The 19176-nt window shown below is 46.9% G+C and overlaps 1 protein-coding gene across 1 annotated transcript; it reads left to right on the forward strand.

Annotated features, from left to right (window-relative positions):
• The first annotated feature begins 794 nt into the window (after positions 1-794).
• Positions 795-18799, forward strand: LOC144172348 (facilitated trehalose transporter Tret1-like). The gene is made up of 5 exons (XM_077701103.1): positions 795-852; positions 4577-4800; positions 6187-6464; positions 8704-8976; positions 18451-18799. The coding sequence occupies exons 1-5, from the start codon at positions 795-797 to the stop codon at positions 18797-18799; spliced, it is 1182 nt and encodes a 393-aa protein (XP_077557229.1).
• The last annotated feature ends 377 nt before the right edge of the window (positions 18800-19176 follow it).

Below are 19176 nucleotides of genomic sequence, written 5' to 3' on the forward strand. Positions count from 1 at the left end.
CTGCTGTGCGAATGTGCGGACCGTCCCATCTGGTCATAACTTTCTTCAGCTTAGCCGCAAATGGTTCGCTAATTACGGAGTAGTCGGCTCCCGTGTCTGTGAGGGCGGCTACATCAAAGCCGTCGATGGACAGCTGAACGTCGGACGCCGCTTTCCTCGAGTTTCGGGTGCATCGGGGCGTCGTATCTCGGCTTGTAAGTGTTGACGGTCGAGCACTATGCGTCGTAGTCTTCGTCGTGTTCTCAGCGGCAGGTTCGGTCATGTCGGGTACGCGTCGCGCTGTTTTGCTCTCGTCGTGTTCTGGAGTCACGTCAGGGATAGGTTGCCGTCGACGGGCTGAGGGCATGTCGTGAATCATGGTACTCAGCGAGTCACTGCGTCGTTGGAGGGTTTTCATTTTTCCGCAGTCGTGCAACTTTACCTCCAGAAGTTGCTGCTTTTAGTTTCCCCGAGTGGGCTGGGGGACCTTCCACTTGAGAAGTCAGCAGTGCTGCGGCGGTTGGGTGACTGATACGGGTAGGGCGACGGTGAACGGTTGAAGCGGGCTGGTCCTCGGTTGGTGTTGGGGAGGTATTCTTCGATCTAATCAGGGCGCTGGCCGCATCGGGGGCGTGGGGCGTCGACGGAGAACCCTCGCAAACCGCGCCTCTTGTAGGGACAGCGATAGTAGATGTTGTCGGCCTCTCCGCAGTGGTAGCACAGCGGGCGATTATCAGGCGTACGCCACACGTCGGTCTTCCTTGGCGTCTGGTATTGGTCTACAGGGCGTCGGGCGGGCGGCATTGCACGGCGGTATGGCTCGGCCTCTTGACGACAGGTTGGAGCAGGACGGGGTTGACGAAGACCTGCGGAGTAGGTCATCGCTTGGGGCTGACGGGGTGCTTCTGAAGGCGTAGAAGACCCCAGCGCCTGTTGAACCTCTTCTCGGATGACGTCAGTCAGGGTTGCGTCAGTCAGCCAGGGTCAGTCAGTCAGGGGATGACGTCAGTCACTTGAGGTTGCGGCGTCGTTGGAAAAATCTTCTGAAGCTCCTTCTTGACCACTGCTAGGATGGTCTCGCGCAATGTATCGGAGCTTAGAGTTGCGACACCGATGGTCTCCGAGAACAGTGCGTTGACAGGGCGGTCGTACTGCCTCGTTCGAATTTCTAGCGTCTTCTCCATCGCGGCCGCCTCAGACGTGAATTCCGCCACCGTCTTCGGCGGGTTACGCACTAGACAAGCAAAAAGCTCTTGCTTCACTCCTCGCATTAGAAACCTGAGCTTCTTTTTTCGGTCATTTCGGGGTTCGCACGGCGAAAAGGTCGCTTCATCTCCTCAACGAAGATCACGACACAGTCGTTTTGGTGCTGCGTTCGAGTTTCAAGCAAAAGCGCAGCTCGCTTTTTTCTCACCACGGTAGTTACGGTCTTAAGAACTCCCTTTTGAATTGAGTCCAGTCGGTCACAGAGCTCTCATGGTTCTCGAACCAAGTTCAAGCAGCATCTTCTAAGTAAAAGAATACATGCCGGAAAGTTTCTTCGCCGTCCCACCTGTTGAAGATGCGGACGCACTCCAGCTTCTCCAACCATTCTTCGGGGTCTTCAGCGGGGCTCCCCGGGACGATTGCGGTTCCCGGAGCTGCTGCCGGACAATTGGCGACGTTGTTTCTTGCACCATGGTGTTGGTTGCAGCGTTCCTTCTCTTGGGCCCTTCTGGCAGAAGACCGAACTCGGGTAGCAATCCTTGCAGTCGGCAGCTTTCTCTGGTTGGACTGGCTTGGCGGCTTCCAGATGTCGTAGAGAGCATAAAGGCTTAGTACCCCGAACCTCTACCAGATGTCACGAAGCCAAGGACGACGCAGTTGTCTTGAAAGAGAAACAAGTGTATTGGAGCAAACGTGTGCTCCCCTAACAACTCAAGAGAAGAGAGAGGCGGCGAAGCAGCGGTCAACAAAGTGACTTGTACAGGCGAGTGTCGTCGAATCGAATGTCGCGGCGTCTGCTCTGCAGGCTTTTATCTTTCGGCGCGAGTGTTTCTGGAACCGTCAATTCACATCCAGAACATGGTAGATCGCAAAAGGTTATTCTGGGCTGGCGACGTTAGGGCGAAACATTTTGCTTATCTGAATGTGATAGCCCGTGCGCCATAAAAATAAAGAATGGAAAACGCGCTTGGCTAGGAACGCAGATACCACAGCCGGGCGTGGCCCGGCAGTAAAAACAAACAATAATTAAACAAACCCATACATGGTTTGCGGCAATATATATCAACACTTTCCCACAAGGTTTCGCAATTGCATATCAGCCTGACAAAATGGTTCTACTGCAAATTTTTCTCGTCAAACACGGAGTTACTGGTTTTGCTTCCGAAAATGACAAGAAATGCTTGGGAATATCGTTTTTTTTTAAATGTGATAGCGAGATGGTCAGCACGGTTTCTTTCTTTGAATGATAGTCACACGTGGTATGCAGGGCTGGTATCGGTTCCTCAACTTGCGTTCCAGGGTACCGTAACGAAAACTGGTTAATTATTTGCTGCTTTTTTGCAAGGGTCGGCTGGCAATTTGAGTCTCTATGACATAGCCTTGGATTCCGCTTTTGTAGTGCAACAGTGAAGCTTTTGAAGGTCATCATCATCATCAGCAGCCTATCTACACCCACTGCAGGGCAAAGGCCTCTCCCATTATTTTCCAATGACCCCGGTTCTGTGCTAACTGCGACCAATTTATCCCCGCAAACATCTTGATCTCATCTGCCAATCTAACTTTCTGCCGCCCCCTGCAGCCCTTGCCTTCTCTAGGGACCACTCTAGAGAAGGGGCCATGGTCACATGTGTCTACAAACTGCTCGTTGCACTTCAGTATTATCTAACTCAGCCTATTTGTTTTCCCAAAGCGATCATTCCAGCGTTCAGCTGAAGCTTGGTTGGGAATCTAGGAATGTGAAAACAGGCAATAATTCTCAAGATGAAGCGCATCATTTTCAGTGGCCATCTGATAAACATATAGATTCTTAAGCGATAATTTTTTTGCAATACCATTCTCACGTCCTATTTCACATCTTTCTATGAAAAATTTCGTGCCCTGTGTGTCGGGCTGAGTTGGCGTTCCTGGCTCTTCCCTGCGCTCTCAAGCCGGTTCTTGCACTATTTTGAAAGCAACACGATGCCGGCATCGCTTCTCTTAATTAACTGCAGGGCTAAACACCGGCACCTAGCATTTCGTATCCCTGGGTAGCTGCGTTGCTCTGTTTTGTGCCTCGATAGCCGTTGGTAGTAAGTAAGCTTAATTGACCAGATTTAGGGGAAATCTGCCAGGTGGAGTAACTTTCTTGGAAGAAAAAAATGACATCCACCCGAAATGTGACCGTACGGCTGCAAAGATTTACGCAGTTTCCTCTGCAACATCGTAGTGAAAGTTCGAAGTGATGCAGGATTTGACCCCGGGACTATCGCCTATCTAGGATAGTTGCACTAACAACTGAGTTTAGAAAAGGAGAGAGAGAGAGAGAGAGAGAGAGAGAGAGAGAGAGAGAGAGAGAGAGAGAGAGAGAGAGAGAGAGAGAGAGAGAGAGAGAGTCACTTCATTTTCTGGGCATATTGGCTTATGAGTCCGTGGTCGCCGCCGGTACATCGCTTGCGGCAACGGTGACGATTCGGCCAACCAGAAGTAGTCGCCTCCAGAATGGCCGCCGCTCAGCCTGCCCTCCCACTACTCGATGCTGGAGATGGGGAGAATGGGTTGAGCGGACGGGCCCACATGGCGGGAGTTAAAGTGTCCAGTGACTCAAAGAGGGGGTAGCGGGGCGAAGAGAACTGAGAGGAGAGGACTCGTGGAGGATGGAATGACAGCCGAGGGAATTGGTCTGGAATTGTTGCCATAGGCGCCCCGGAGCGTTTTTTAAGGATGTGTGGGCAGGGGGTGAGGGCGGCGGGAAAAACGATAATGCTCCGTGGCATTTTTGTACGACAGCAGTCGAGCGCGGCTCGACCGAGCACCGTGGTGGAGAGCGCTGAGCAAGAGGCTATAGCAGTTTGAAGCGCGAGAGCGAATTGATCAAGAACTTGGACGTGAAGCTTCCCTTTGGAGCTCTATGGCCGCTTTTCAGGGGCATGTGTAATTTTCCTTCGCAACAGGTTAGCTCTGGTTATAGCCAGCTCTGGAGCTAACAGAGCCAGCTCTGTTAGCTCTGGTTATAGCCAGCTATGAAATTGAAAACAAAACACAAAACTCACATCATTTTATTGCTTTTGCCCCTAGTGCTGCGCAACACAGGTTGTGAATCTGCCGGCGCAATTCTCCATTCCAGAACTAATTATTAACATGTAATCGTGGAACATAAGCGCTTCGCATAATTTGTGCAACTAAAGGATGAAGTAGAACGAAACATTCACCAAACTTGTATTTAAGAGGAATGCGATAACTGCTCCAGTTTTGCCGTACGAAAAACAGTGAGATGCTGGTGCACCGTCGGAGATGAATATGATGACTACTAAAGCGAGATCGAGAAAGCACCGTTCTCAGCTCCGTTGCTTGAGATGCGCCAACACCGAGCGCCATTTTGCCTGCTCATGGCCTCTCTAAATTCGCATTTCAGGGCTTCTGCTTCACTTGGTGGGCCATCGACGCACTTTCATCGTGTGCGTCCTCGGTCTCCTCGGTGCTTGGATTTGCATCATTTTTTCCAACACCGTCTGGATGTTCATGTTAAACAGGGCCGCCTCGGGCGTTTGGCTGGGCATCATGACGAACTGCGCGTGCCTCTACGTCACCGATGTTGCACCGCCCGAGAAGAGGGCACTCTACGGAAGCCTGACGGAGGCAAGTACCCCACTGCAGAGAGACTACTGTTTGCAGACGATGGTAGAAAGCCTACAAAAGTAGCTGAGCAGAGAGTGATTGTTCTTCGATTTGCTCGCTAGGCGCATGACTGAAGGGCCACGCGCAGTTGAAGAGGTCGAGCAGGACTTCTTCAAGCTCATTGAAGGGATGCTTAGCGGGGGCTTCCAGCCCTGTGCTGTGTCAAATAGTGGTTTACGGCTTTGTTTTTTCTTTGAGCGCTGACGCCTGGGGCATTGCTGTGGGTTTTTGAACCTGTAGTACGTGTGACGACTTTCAGCCTTACGCCGATCTGGCGAATACACGCGCACTGTTCCACATATACACCAATCACTACAAATAATTGCACTAACTCCGTGTAATTAGTAATTCTAATATTCTATGGTTGCTAATCCCGTTTTCAAGTACACTACTTTCTGGTCTCCTACAAGAATGGCGATGTACTACCTCCCTGCAGGGAAAGAAAGTAAAATAAGCCCCATTCGCACAAACAGCCTTCTAAGCGAATTAAGAGACCATAAGAATTAGCTCAGAATTTGTTAAAGCCGACACCGACACCGCACGAAATTTGCCGCCGCAACACGAAGAGCACCAACAGAACCGATCATTTATTTATATCGCTCCGCATGAAACAATGATGGAACATCACGACAAACGCAAGGACATAAACAAGACTTCATGGGAAACACTAAGAGTACATGCAGATTTAATACAAAGAGTAGCAGTGAAGACGTGATTTCTGAGCAAGACCTTAAAATAGGTTTTCCTTACACAGCATTGCTAAAGGACCGCCACGACCGATATACGCTAGCACAATATCACCACTGGCTGGAGCCGAAAGCCCGCGCATTGCCCTGCTCTTCAATTCACCAACCGAACGCTGTTTTTTTTTAATGTTGGCAACGCTACGTACTCTTTAGGTTCATCCTAACTACAAGAGCTGCATAGTCCCTCACTATACGTCAAGCTGCGGGTACCAGTTGAAGTTTAGTGTCAAAGCATGAAGGTAGGCCTAACGGCTGTCTGTCGCTTACAACGTTGACCCTCTTTTGTAGGTCACATCCCAAGCAACGTCAAAATCATATTACAGCATTTGGAACAGAATAATTTGTGCTATATTTATCAGCTATGTACCAATCCGGTAGAACGGGATTGCTACATATGCACGTGATTAAAAAAAAGAAATAATGAAGAAAAAGCGGACTAAAATAATTACTCCCACTTCAGTATGGTGGGCTTATATAAAAAACAAATTTTTAGTTCATGACATTACTCCAGGCTATCATATTCTGAGATACACCTTGGTTACCAGCTCCGACAATTGTCACATTATCTTGGCATTGTGATCTGCTCCGACGATCCGCGCAGGCGGCCACCAGCGCCGGTGCCCTGATCGCCTACACAGTGAGCGGACTCTCCTGGAGCATGCAGGCCAGCACATGCGCCATACTGTGCGTAGCAGCCTTGTCGCTGCAGTACTACGTGGTCGAGAGTCCTCACTGGTACCTGGCGTACGGGTGCCGCAAGGACGTCAACGTCGCCACGGCGCGTATGTATGGCGTTGTTCCGCAGCCCGAGTACCGGTCGAAGGAGGCAGAAGAAGCCTCGCAGCTGGTCCATCCGACTCGCACGCACAAGGAGGCACGGTGAGGCATCGTCTTGTTCCGGTACCCTGCAGTTCATGAAAATTTCACCAGACTATTGAAGATCACCGAATCATCGTCATCATAATATGATCATGGTCGTCATCGTCATCATCATTATCATCATGATTCCCGTTTGTGTCCACTGCAGGACACAGGCCTCTCCCAATGATTTCCAGAGTCTTTCATCTTGCGTCGGTGGAGCTGGTTACTTATTTCCCCCCAAATATTTGAATTTATCCGTCCACCTATTCTAAAGCCTACTTCTATTTTAAAGGGGCACTGACACAAAAATTTCGCATCTGGTTTTTTTGTTGCGATAAGTAGCTAGTGACCTACTTATCACCTGTAGAAACCTCATTTGCTTAAGCGTGCGACGGTTGTTTGATTAGAGGCATTTTCAATGCGGCAGTCGCAGTTTCGGTTTCAGCGGGTGCCGCGAAACGATGGATTTTGTATGAACAAAGCTGACCACGTGACCGTCGGAGGGATATCACAGAGCAGAGCGGCCGTAGCACTGTCGAATCCGCATCGCCGGCAGTTTCTGCGAATGCCCTCACGTACTGATCTCGTGAGCCGCTTAATTAAAAAGCGACCGTGGACGTGATGCAGGCGCTGCGAGTGCAAATGCTACCGCGGCTAAAGAACGACGCGCGACGCTCGAGACACGCGCGCTGGTTGCAGCCGGCCGTTTTGCCTACAGGTCTGCCTACACATGTGTTCGGCTTAGCACTGCAGCGGATATTCGATTGCCGCTCTGGTAGGCGGTGCAGATGACAATAACAAGCTTTACTCGAGCTACCTGCACCGGCCTGCGCCACTTCGCGCCCGTGGAAGCCGTGTGCACAGCGACCGTTCGGCTCGCTCAGTGGGCTTTTCGCGTCTCCGGCGCGTTTTCGCGTCCAATGTAAATAAAAAGTAATAAAAACAGAGTGCCTGGAACCGCTGTAGAAGTTTGGTCGCGGCCAGCTGCCCGATGAGCAGACGAAATCACGGCGCCTCCGTCGTTCGTTGTCGAGAGAGTAGGTCGAGCCTGCGAAAAACGGCGGCAGTGCGGAAGCGGCAAACACAAACCCGTGACGTGTTTGGATGCTGTTTATTTACAAAATATCCACGGGATGTCGAATGAGCGTGGTCTTCTACTGGCTACTGGGTTGCGTTTCGCACACTTTAAAATTTATTTTAAATATATGTTCCAGGCCGTATTCGCCGCTGATATTTTGCAGATGATGTATGTGTTGTCACACCAATCTATCTCCGAAGTTATCTCGCCTTCAAAATTTTGTGTCAGTAGCCCTTTGATATCTGCACGCTAATGCCGCCTTGTTGAACGACCGGGCTCTAAGGAAGACAATATGGCAACATAAGCCTTCGCCTAATACAAAAGATCATGCAGCTCATCATTAGCTTCAGTTATCTTCTATGTTGAAGTTTCTTCCTTTGCAAAAGACATTTTTGGCTTGATGGGCAGACCTGACATCAACTGCTTGCAGCCTAATTACACCATTTACTAATTAGACTGGTGCTAACGCCGCGAAGAAGGCCAACCGGCAGCTCAATGCAGTGCCCTATTGCTTTAAGCAGTAAAATTGACTATAATCGGCAGAATTGAGTTACCTGAAACCTCGGTGGCCATCGGCAAACATGAATACCGTTATTGATACAATGTTCCAAAAACATAATGCTGTTGGGGAGCCACTCAGGGATAGTGCATACGATGAGGCCCTTGCATTGTTGGCCTCCTAATTAGGGCAATCTTGCGCTCATTTTTTTTTAGATTTTTAATGCAGGTGCTTAGATGTGGGCTTCAGTGAAAAATAGAGGGATTTTACTTCGTAGCGCAACGAGCTTTGGTGGTGAATTCAGTATACCAGCTCTAATGACGGTATTTTGTGTAGAGCCAACCAGGCCGCCTAATGTTACGTTGCTACTATTCCAACAGTAAAGTGTGGAGAAGTAGGTCTTGAGTACCAACAACTACCCGTTTTCTCGTTTTATTCCCTTAACTTCTAAGCAGTTAGAATAAAGGCTGCCTTAAAAGTGGTGAGGGTGTTCTCTTGGCTACCTATTCTGTCAACGCCGCGCAGTTCTATGTGGTCCTCATGCCACTTTAAACATTAAAGTGACACCGTGCGAGCACTGCACGAAGATAATTCGAAGCTCTGTACGACGAGGGTGACGGTGATTTTAGGCTGTTCCGAAAGCAATAAAAATCATTCCAAGCAATCATCCTTTCCCGCAGAATGATGTGCGTCTGCCTGCTACTGCACCTGGCGCACAACATGTCGTGCACCCCGCTCTTCACGATGCGGGCCATCCAAGTCATGGCGACGCTCCTGGGAGCAGGCTACAGCGGAGTGGGGGCCTTCTTGTTGCTCGCCGCCCTCGTGATCGTCACGGCCAGCTTTTCGGCCCTCACCAGCCTAGTCGGTCGCCGTCGACTCTTGTGCGCTTCGGCTCTCCTGGTCGCAGGAACCCTGTTCGCCTTGAGGCCTCTGGATCATCTGGTTCTGATGTAAGGAACCTTCCACAAGTATTTTTCAATGCGTAGCATTCTTTGCGCTGTACTCTCACAGCTAAAATTGAGCAAAGCCGTGAGTTTTACAAAATTTACATTATTGGCAAAGTTAACACACATCGAGCGGTTATAATAGTGTTCGGAGGGCATTAAAAATACAAAGTATTTTTAACAATGAATTGGAACTTATCGACCATATACACCATATCACGACGGTACGCTTTTATGATTCTCTTTATGCTAAGAAGACTAGTAATCGTTATCTGGTGCAGCTGCGGAGCACGCGCTGCGTTGGTTCGTTGCTTTGTAGTGTTGTGAACATTGCTCATGAACTGTTGTTACTGTCCGGAGACGTGGAGGAAAATCCAGGCCCTACCACACGCAACCAAACCAACCAAACTGACCAAACGGTCCATGCCATGTTATCAACATTAGAAGCCGGACAGGCAGAAATTTTAGCAGAACTTAAGTCCATTAATGCGCGCCTTACTAACGCTGAACAGACCCTTGGTGAAATTTTTGCGCGCATAGTGATAACCGAGGACGAATGCAAACTATTACCGGACGTGAGGTCGGATGTTGACAATTTCTTGACAACATCCGTGCAGACGTCGGACAGACTTGTTAGCATTGAGGACAGACTAAATGACGCCGAGGACAGGTCGCGTCGCTGCAATCTTGTCTTCTACGGCGTCGAAGAAGGCGAGTAGGAATCTTGGGCAGACAGCAAAAAACTTGTAACCAATATTTGCAGAGACACTTTGAAAATAACACTGGAACCGACGGACATTCAAAGAGCGCATCGTATCGGCAGAATCGCCCCTGACAAAATTCGTCCGATAATTGAAAATTTCGCTTCTTATAAAACTAAGGATGATGTTCTATCTCAAGCCTTCACGCTCAAAGGCGCAAGCATACGCATATCTGAGGATTTCTGTTTCGCAACGCGTTCCGTTCGTCGTGAGCTAATTGGCTTCGCTCGTGAACGGAATGCGCCCATTAAATTACGCTACAAAAAACTGATCATTGGAAAGAAGACATACTACTATGACACTATGCATAAATTGGTGAAAGAAATGACAGAACGGGGTAGCTAGCAAAAGAAAAATATCACAAAACCTTATCTGCCACATTCACCCCTCCGTAACCCACCGCAGAATGCCTCTATATCTACTGACGTAACATACTCGATTCTTTATACCAACATTCGTAGCTTTCTTCCCAAGCGAGAAGAACTATCCGCCGTAATCCAATCAGCTGATTGCGATTTCGTCATTCTTACAGAAACATGGCTTTTATCACATATTGCCGACTCAGTAGTTACTCCATACTTGCTTGGTTTTGCTCTTTACCGTAGAGACCGCTTACTAAACCAAGGTGGGGGCGTTGTAATTGGAATAAAAAATTCAGTATTTACTTCAAAATAGAATTACAAAGCCCCCTAGAGATAATCTACATAGCTTGCCGAACCCGATCAAACCTCACTATTATCGGAACTTGCTATCGCCCCCCAAAACCAGATGCCGATTTTTGCACGCACTTTAATGATTCCCTTGACCTTATTCGAAAAAAATATCCCGCAGCAGATTTAATAATATACGGCGACTCTAACTACCCTGCTATTGACTGGTCTTGAAATTCAATGGATCCACTGGGGAGTCCCGCCAATTCCTAGCTACACTTCAAAATCTTCAATTAACGCAAATAATAACCCAAGCTACGAGAAAGACCACTCACCCGCCATCATTCTTGACTTGATTCTCATGTCCGACCCAAGCTGTATCCAGGCAGTACATTACCTAAAGGAAATTAGCGATCATAAAGTTATCTTGGCATTTTTTCAATCATCATTTCAGACAGAAAAACCGAGGAGGAAGCAAATTAAACTTTATGAAAAAGGCAACTATGAAAGATATACCACTGAACTCAAAGAATTTTATCCTTTTTTCGAGATAGGTTATCGCGACCGCTCAGTAGAACAAAACTGGAGGCTGTTTTCGGATAAAATGCAAGAATTATTTGACGAATGTGTTCCAATGGTAACTATTCAGAGCAAACAGTAAGCGCTATGGTTCTCTAACTCAACTAAAAAGGAAATAAGTAGAAAGAAAAGATTGTTTAGGAAAGCAAAGGCAAGAAATGATCACCCCACGTGGCAAGCATACCAAAGTGCGGTAAAAAAGCTTCCAAAAACCATTCGCGCTGCCAAGCAAAACTTCTTCGAGATAACACTAACAAATATGTTAAAAAATAAACCCAAGCAATTTTGGAAGGCCGTCACCCCATCTCCTCCAACCACGATAAGGCTCTATGACGACAAGAATGATGAACTAACCGATAGTGACACTGCTATCACACGGAACAAGGCGTTTTCTTCAGTAGTAACGACAGAAACAGATATGAACCCCTTCGTCTCCTCACAACCAGTAATTTTAGAACCGATGCTCCCGACTTCAATCACGCCCAGTGGAATTCTTCACATAATTAAAAATATGAAACTGTCGTCCGCCACCGGACCAGACGAAATAAACTCCAAAATCCTGAAAAATGTTAAGGTTCATGTCAGTGCCATTTTTACTTTGCTCTTCACTCAATCCTTGTCATCTAGCTGTGTTCCCATTAAATGGAAACTAGGGAAGATTGTTCCTACCTTTAAAAGTGGCAACAGATCATCACCTCTGAACTATCGACACATCTCAATAACATCCGTTCCATCAAAAATTATGGAACATATAATTTTCACGCACATAATAAATCACCTCGAGCGCAATAACTTCCTTTCTATCTCACAGAATGGGTTTCGTAAGGGACTATCGTGCGAAACACAACTTGCCGCCTTCACCCATGATTTACACGTTAATCTCGACAGCAATATCCAAACAGATGTAATTTTCCTCGATTTCGAAAAAGCATTCGACAAGGTACCTCATCGCCGTCTAATGTACAAACACGTCGCAGCTAAATCTAGATTAATATGTATTCAACTAGATAGAAATCTTCCACAGAACAAGAAAGCAGTTCGTCGTAGTAAATGCCGCGCAATCTAACACAACCCCTGTTCTTTCCGGCGTGCCACAAGGTACGGTACTTGGCCCACTGCTGTTTCTTATTTATATTAACGATCTGCCTTCCGACATTACTAACAACATACGTCTCTTTGCAGATGACTGTGTGCTGTATGCCAAAATTAGTTGTAACCATTGCCAACTTACCTTACAATCCGACCTAATTACTATTGCAAACTGGTGTAAAAGTTGGCAAATGTCACTAAACGTTTCCAAGTGCAAATTAATGTCTTTTTCACGACGCGCGAGTCCGTTAACTTTTAATTACACTCTTTCAGGCTCCTCTTTACAATCCACAAAGTCTTATAAGTACTTCGGTGTTCACATCAAGAATGATCTCTCCAGGACCGTCCACATAAACAAGTTAATCGCCAGCGCTAGTAGGTATCTTGGGTATCTGCAGCGTATAATAAAACTTGCTCCTTTTCACTTAAAACTGCTAGACTATAAAACCCTAATCCGCACTAAATTAGAGTATGCAGCCGCCATATGGGATCCGCATCAGAAGTACCTAACCGATAACATAGAAGCAATTCAAAACCGCGCCGTTAGATTCCCTTTCTCGGACTACTCATCATTTACTACGTAGTGTCACAGACCTGAAATCACGCGTAACTCTTCCACCCCTCAGCCACCGCCAGAAGCTTGCGAGGCTGGCATTATTTCACTGGTTTTATCATTCTTTATCACCCAACAATTACATCGTGCCGAAACCCCATGTATCTAGCCGAAGCAATAATGAACTACAAGTAACATGCCCTCGCCCTCGTACCAACACATTTGCGCAGTTATTTTTTATTCGCACTACAAAGGAATGGAACAATCTTTCAGATCACGTGGTCCAATTAAGAAACCTTGACCAGGTCAAGTCGTCGGTTACAGCGCCCGGGATTGTGTGATATATTGGTGCCGTTTTTTTGTATGATGCCCTTCGCTTTATGATTGCTATTTCCAGCTTATTCATTTTTATTCGTTGTTTTTCATCGTATTTGTGTTTCAGCCTTACCACTAATTCATTGCGTATTGATACTATTTCCGTGTCCGCTGAATTTTACATTCTTGTACATTTTTTCGAACCGACGTTCTGCATATTTTTTTTTGTTGTTATCATGGAGCTCATGTCACCCTTCTATGCTTGTACCAAGTGTATTTTTTGTACCACCCCTCATGTAATGCCTCCACTGCGGAGGCCCTTCAGGCATTAAAATAAATAAAAAAACAAAATAAATAAATAAATAAATAAAAAGCGTATTATAAAATGCCTTGAAAAAATCTACCGAAAAACAAATAAAAGCCGTTAAAGGATAACAAAGTGTAATACTGTTTATTTGAACGGACATGAATACTTGCATGTTTAGCCATTTAACCAAATTTAGGCCTTAAAATAACGTAAACGGAGAGTTTTTAAAGTAATTAGTGGTAGCTTTATTGGCCTGAGAACGCCAAGACCACCATTATATTTCTTCGTTTCCACAGATCCCTGTTCATGGTTCCGAAACTGTCGACGACACGGGTATGGTTGATTTCGGCTGGGGTTGAGCAGGGTGATGGTCAGGTTCTAGATGATGGGGCAGAATCATGAAGATACAGATGGTCCTACGACACACAGTGAAAACTACACAGATGTTTGCATTAGGAGGAGGTGTACAAAAGGTAATAAAGAGAAACTTCGAATTGCAAAGTAGAGCACAAAGTGCGCGTGAAGCACCCTATGATCACAGGGCAAAAACCGTTTCAACCAAGTAGCTTTTGCTGGTGCGTATTTATCAGAACGCAGCAATTATTTCGCTGTGGTTGTATGAACGTTTTAAAACCACGTGGTCATCTGTTCCGGAAACGCCCCTCATCACCCCCAACTCGCATGCCCGCACAGAGTATTGCCTAAACATCTTCCGAGGCAGCGGTCAATCATGTTCTCTTACCAGCCAGTTCTCCGCCATGAAGCAGGCAGTGCGGATTGTGGGGAAGATACCGGGACGAGCGCGACGGCTTATGGCGGCCCGTCTCCAGAGCCAAACGCGGCGCGGTGCATTTCCCAGTACAAAGCGGTTCCGTCGCGTCAGTGCTTGACCCTCTAGAATGCACAACTGCCATGAGACTTGCAGCGACGATTAGCTCTTTCTCACCGCACCCCCTCATTCGTGCACGGTGGAGGGGGAGGTGTTAGGACCGCTACAAAACGGTCGCTTGGGTGTTTAACTTTCTTCCGACGTTTGGACGTCTGGTCAGACAATTGCCGACTGATTACGCGGCTGTGGAGATTCAGCTGCATTATCCGCGTTTACATTAACCCGACGAGGGTACGTAGAGTCAAAATAAACAGGTTTTTTGGACTTAACTCCCTCATGTATAGGCAGATGGTTTGGGTCGGAGAGCCGTCGCGGCGAGTCGAGCAGACCCGGAGGGAGGATGTGGGTTGGCTGGCTGGTCGGGCTGAGTCCGCGGGCCGCGGGGAGAAGAATACCGTATTTACGCGGTTCAAACGGGCCCCCAATCATTCGTAATGCACAGGTAAATTAGCGGAGGACAATTAAAAAAATAATTTGAAATTGACCGCACTGCGAAGATGGAAAATACATGACACCACGTACCTGGAAGAGGGAGATTTCATTTGGCATATGCAGCCGTGGAAGCAATAAATGGTTGTGCTGCATAATACTGCTTACGCAGCCCCTGCTGGAAATAAAGTTATAGCGGGAAACACTGATTCTGTTTGCGATTCGGTGTGCCTTGATCTTCGTAATTCTAGGCGTTGCGGGCTAATTGTAGCAGCACAAAAAATGTTCAGCAGCTAACCAATGTGTGTGGCATGCCATTGAGGAATTAGTGCTCCGAAATTCACTCACGGGGTGTTGATGGATTGTTTTTATTGGATTGAGTTGGATTTTGCGGGTACTGCATGTCCGTTCGGAATTGGAAAGCCGCTGGTCTTTTTAAAGCATATTTTGGTTTTGAACTCGTTTCAAACTCTCACAGGAATATTAAGACTACCTTTTAGCAAAATAAAGTTCGAATCATGAAAATACGGTAGCTCCTTTTCTGTGAACCCCGCCGCTCCCCTCACCTCGATTCTTTGGACGAGTTTTATATAAACGCGGGAGGGGTCGAGGTAGCTGAACCCGCCAGTCGACTCGACCCTTTTTCGTCGAGTCCATGTATCCGGGGCTATTGCTCGTTCAGGCAAAGCGCTGTTTTTTCCCTGTTTGCACGTAAGGCATACGTTTGCACCCAATAGCCTTCCGAGTGACGTTGCAGCTGTAGTCGGTTACAACTCAAGAACGGCACCACCTCATGTAGTGTATAACTCCGCCAAAGCGCCGGACCCGTGACGTCAGTGCGCGCGCGTTTTGAAAAGGGTTTGCTATGAATGCGTGATATCGTCTGCCTTGTCTCACGCCGTTTGTTTGTCGTCACTGGAGTCGTTGATAAGCATATTAGGTCCAAAAAATCACGGGAACGGCTCACGCCATGTTCAAAATATTCCCAGTAACGCCTTACTTGCGCCGCGCGGAGAACCATCCGGCTACGGTGATAAGGCACAGCGGCAACTTCCGGTGCCATTCTTAAGTTGTCACCGAGTATAGCTCTCTTCTCAAGAGAGTTGCTGGATATCCTGCTAAAGTTAATCAGCGGAAAAGGTCCTTAGGCTTGGTTGCACTGCTTTACAAAAAAAATTACACCATCTTCCCGCGAGGGGAACCATGGGTTAGATGCGACGCATCGGGGTTTGCCGTTGCGTTTCCGTTATGTTAGCGATGTCAGCGTGTGGATTGCTGTTGTTGTGTATCCTATTTACGCAGCATGTTCACCCCCGATGCGTCGCATCTGCCCCATGGTTACCCTCGCGGGAAGATGGTGTAAATTCTTAACTGAGCGCAAGCTGCACGCTAACGCACAGCTGGCACGCCCGCTGACGCACAGATGGCGCTGCGGTGAGAGCGGCGGAGCGCGCAGCTGCCGCGGCCAGGAGAATGGGGGAGCGATGCGGACTACGCCGCGACAACGACGCGGGACAAGGCGAGTTAAAGAGATGCGTTGCAGCTAAAAATCAGCGAAGAGTCAGTGTAACCGGGAAAATGGGCCAGTTCACAGCTCTACGCTTCTGCAATCCGTTCCAGGAGTACGCACTTCCACAAAAACAAATCCGTCGCTAAAACCACGCCAGCGCAGAACGCTTCAACAAATTTAAGCATGAAAAGTGATATCACTCTACTGCACTGACCACGTGAAAAACGAAATGCTCCCATTTCGTAACTTAACGGAACAAATGCAACGGAGAGGGAAAAGCATTGAATAAAGTATGCCGAGTATCTACTTGTTTCGCTGCAAATGGCGCCGAAAGACGATAGTTCTTTGCCACACCTGCCACGTAATTCCCCATCCTGTGTTTTCTTCCTCACCCTCTTCCTACCCCGTCCACGTCCCCCGCAGGCGGGATTATGTTCACATGTGCCACGTGATTGTTGGTAAAGCGGTGGTTTTTTTTGGAGTGCTTTATTGCGAGGAATATATTTGTGGAATTTGTTTTTGCCTTAACTGGTTGAAATTGCCCCGTCATTATATTTATTGCTACCCTATATATATATATATATATATATATATATATATATATAACACAGGAATAATGGTTGGCAGTCAAGAAAACCTCGGAAAGCAAAGGGGAGGTTGGGGTAGGTCATTGAAACCGATACAGAATTTGGAAAGAAAGAAAGCGGAGAAAAAATGCCCGCCAGGTGGGATCCGAACCCACGACCTCCAGAATACAGGTCTGGTGCGATCGCGATTTCTTTCTTTCTTTCCAAATTCTTTATCTGTTTCAATGACCTACCAAAACCTCCCCTTTGCTTTCCGAGCTTTTCTTGACGGCCAGCCATTATTCCTTTGTTATTTCTATTTCTACGAGCCCCTCATTCTCATTCGCTATATATATATATATATATATATATATATATATATATATATATATATATATACAGAAAGAAATGCCGGCAGTCTGCAACGCCAAAGAAGGCATAGGGGAAGGTTAGACTATTTTTTTACCGTTAGTGACGTTACATTATTATTAATTTTTATGAATTACGTGAGAAAGAAAGAAAGAAAAACACGCTCCCAGAGTGGGGACCGAACCCACGCCTTTCGATTATATATATATTATATAGATTATATATATATATAGATATATATATAGATGTTTATTGTAAAAGCGAAAACGAAAGTAATATTTTATTTTTTACGGACTGAAATGGTAGGTTTTAAAAATCCCAGTAGTAGTATTTACACCGTCGTATTAGGGTTTATGTACTGGTATTCTATTTACACAACGGGGTTAAAGGGTAGAGGGGGGGGGGGCTTCTTTTCTGTGTTTCACGCGAACAAAAACAAAAGGGTAAATATAAATAAAAAGCACGTGTGTCTTCCCGTTTCACATGTCATATTGTGGTTTTTCGGTGTTCGGCTCTGGGTTTTGTTTCCTTGATTCGGAGTGGGGGTTCATGCTTTTATAATTGATTTCCCAATCTTGGGGGTTGGGGGCGTTCTATACAGTGAAAATGGTCTTGATATGCTGTATAGCTGGTGAGGACAACATCCCCCGTATTTTAAAACATCTTTGTCATGATGTAACGTTCAAGAACCTAAGTAGTTGTGCTCATCCTATATATGTCTCTTCAGTTGTTTATGGGGTTGCGTACCACCGTATTAAACACTCAATGGTTTCGTTATAGAAGAGTGTCCTAGTGTCCGGAGAGAGAGAGAGAGAGAGAGAGAGAGAGAGAGAGAGAGAGAGAGAGAGAGAGAGAGAGAGAGAGAGAGAGAGAGAGAGAGAGAGAGAGAGAGAGAGAGAGAGAGAGAGAGAAACAGACAGAGAGAACCAATAATGGAATCTGAAGATGTCATCCCCACAATGCTGGGGCTTGGTGCTTCAGATGGGTGGGGTGAATAGAGTGAGATGAAAGAGCTGAAACATCTTAGGAGTAAAAGACGACGTACGGTGCTCTGAGTGAGCTTTATTAACCTTTAAATACATGTGCTGTGAAGTTTTCATAGCATTGAACGCAACCGACAAAATTGAAACGGTACTGCAGGCTGTCCTGTGTACAACTATATCAGCCACCTAACGCTTAAATTTCAGCTTTACAGCTGTAGGTAAGTGAAAATGTGGATTGTAGACCCTAATGTCACCGTACTATGGTATTGCAGCATTGATTTCAAAGAATCTGGTCACGTCCTACTCATTAGTATCCAGAGGCCGCATTTGGAATCCCCCGATGTTCCGCCAACACCAGTAGCAGCCACATATAAATGTTAATTATAGGTAACTGTAACATATATTCAAACGATACCTATATCAGTCGCATTGAAGAAATTTTTCGCTTGAATTCAGATGAACAACTTTTCTCGGACGCAGTCAGTGGTCACCCGAGAAGCTGGACGGACCGGTCAACTGGCAGGCCGTGCTGTCCGTCTGTGCCCTGGTGCTGGGCTACTCAGTGGGCCTCTGCCACGTGCCGACCTTGCTCACCGGCGAGCTGATACCTATGCGCCTGCGTTTCTTCGGCTCGTCGTTCGTGTGGGCATCGCGCTGGTTAATCGCTTTCTTAATGGTGCACTTCGACGCGGAGGTGGTAGCAGCGTTCGGACGTAAGGACACGTTCATCGTGTACGGCTTGGGAGTCGGACTTTTTGTCGGCGCGGCGGTGCTCCTAATACCGGACACGGAGAGCCGTCCGCTGCATGACATTGACCTTGCTAGTTGAGATTAACCAGCACGTTTTGTCGCCATTAGCGGGCAGCGATATTTTTTACTTCAGGTCGTTTTTCACAACCCGCTCTTTTTAAAGGATAATCGGCTTTTTCCGTATCACACGGCTGAATCAAGCGCTGTCAACTTATAAAGTGTACTATATTTGAATTTGTGAATAATGTGGGCGCCCTTCAAATAGGCTCACTGCGTGCTAGAGAGTGGTATGGGACTTTTATGAATATATTTCTACCGCAATCTAGCAGAGAGATAAACTTGTTACGCTCGTGAATAAAAAATACCACCCGAGGAGTTTTCGGATACAAAGAGAATGCTTTGTTTGTGTGGGAATCTCAAAGCAGGCCTAAATATAGTGCATTTTATTGAGTAACC

Source organism: Haemaphysalis longicornis, unplaced genomic scaffold, assembly GCF_048455015.1.
Source record: "Haemaphysalis longicornis isolate Haplotype H1 unplaced genomic scaffold, Haemaphysalis longicornis Haplotype H1 scaffold_20, whole genome shotgun sequence".
NCBI lineage: Eukaryota > Metazoa > Arthropoda > Arachnida > Ixodida > Ixodidae > Haemaphysalis > Haemaphysalis longicornis.

Bases quoted from the DNA above. Each gene is read 5' to 3' on its own strand.
- LOC144172348 (XM_077701103.1), top strand. From the start codon at position 795: ATGGCTCGGCCTCTTGACGACAGGTTGGAGCAGGACGGGGTTGACGAA. The intron at 6,465-8,703 runs GTGAGGCATCGT...CCTTTCCCGCAG, and splicing joins CGCACGCACAAGGAGGCACG to AATGATGTGCGTCTGCCTGC. The intron at 8,977-18,450 runs GTAAGGAACCTT...TCTCGGACGCAG, and splicing joins CTGGATCATCTGGTTCTGAT to TCAGTGGTCACCCGAGAAGC.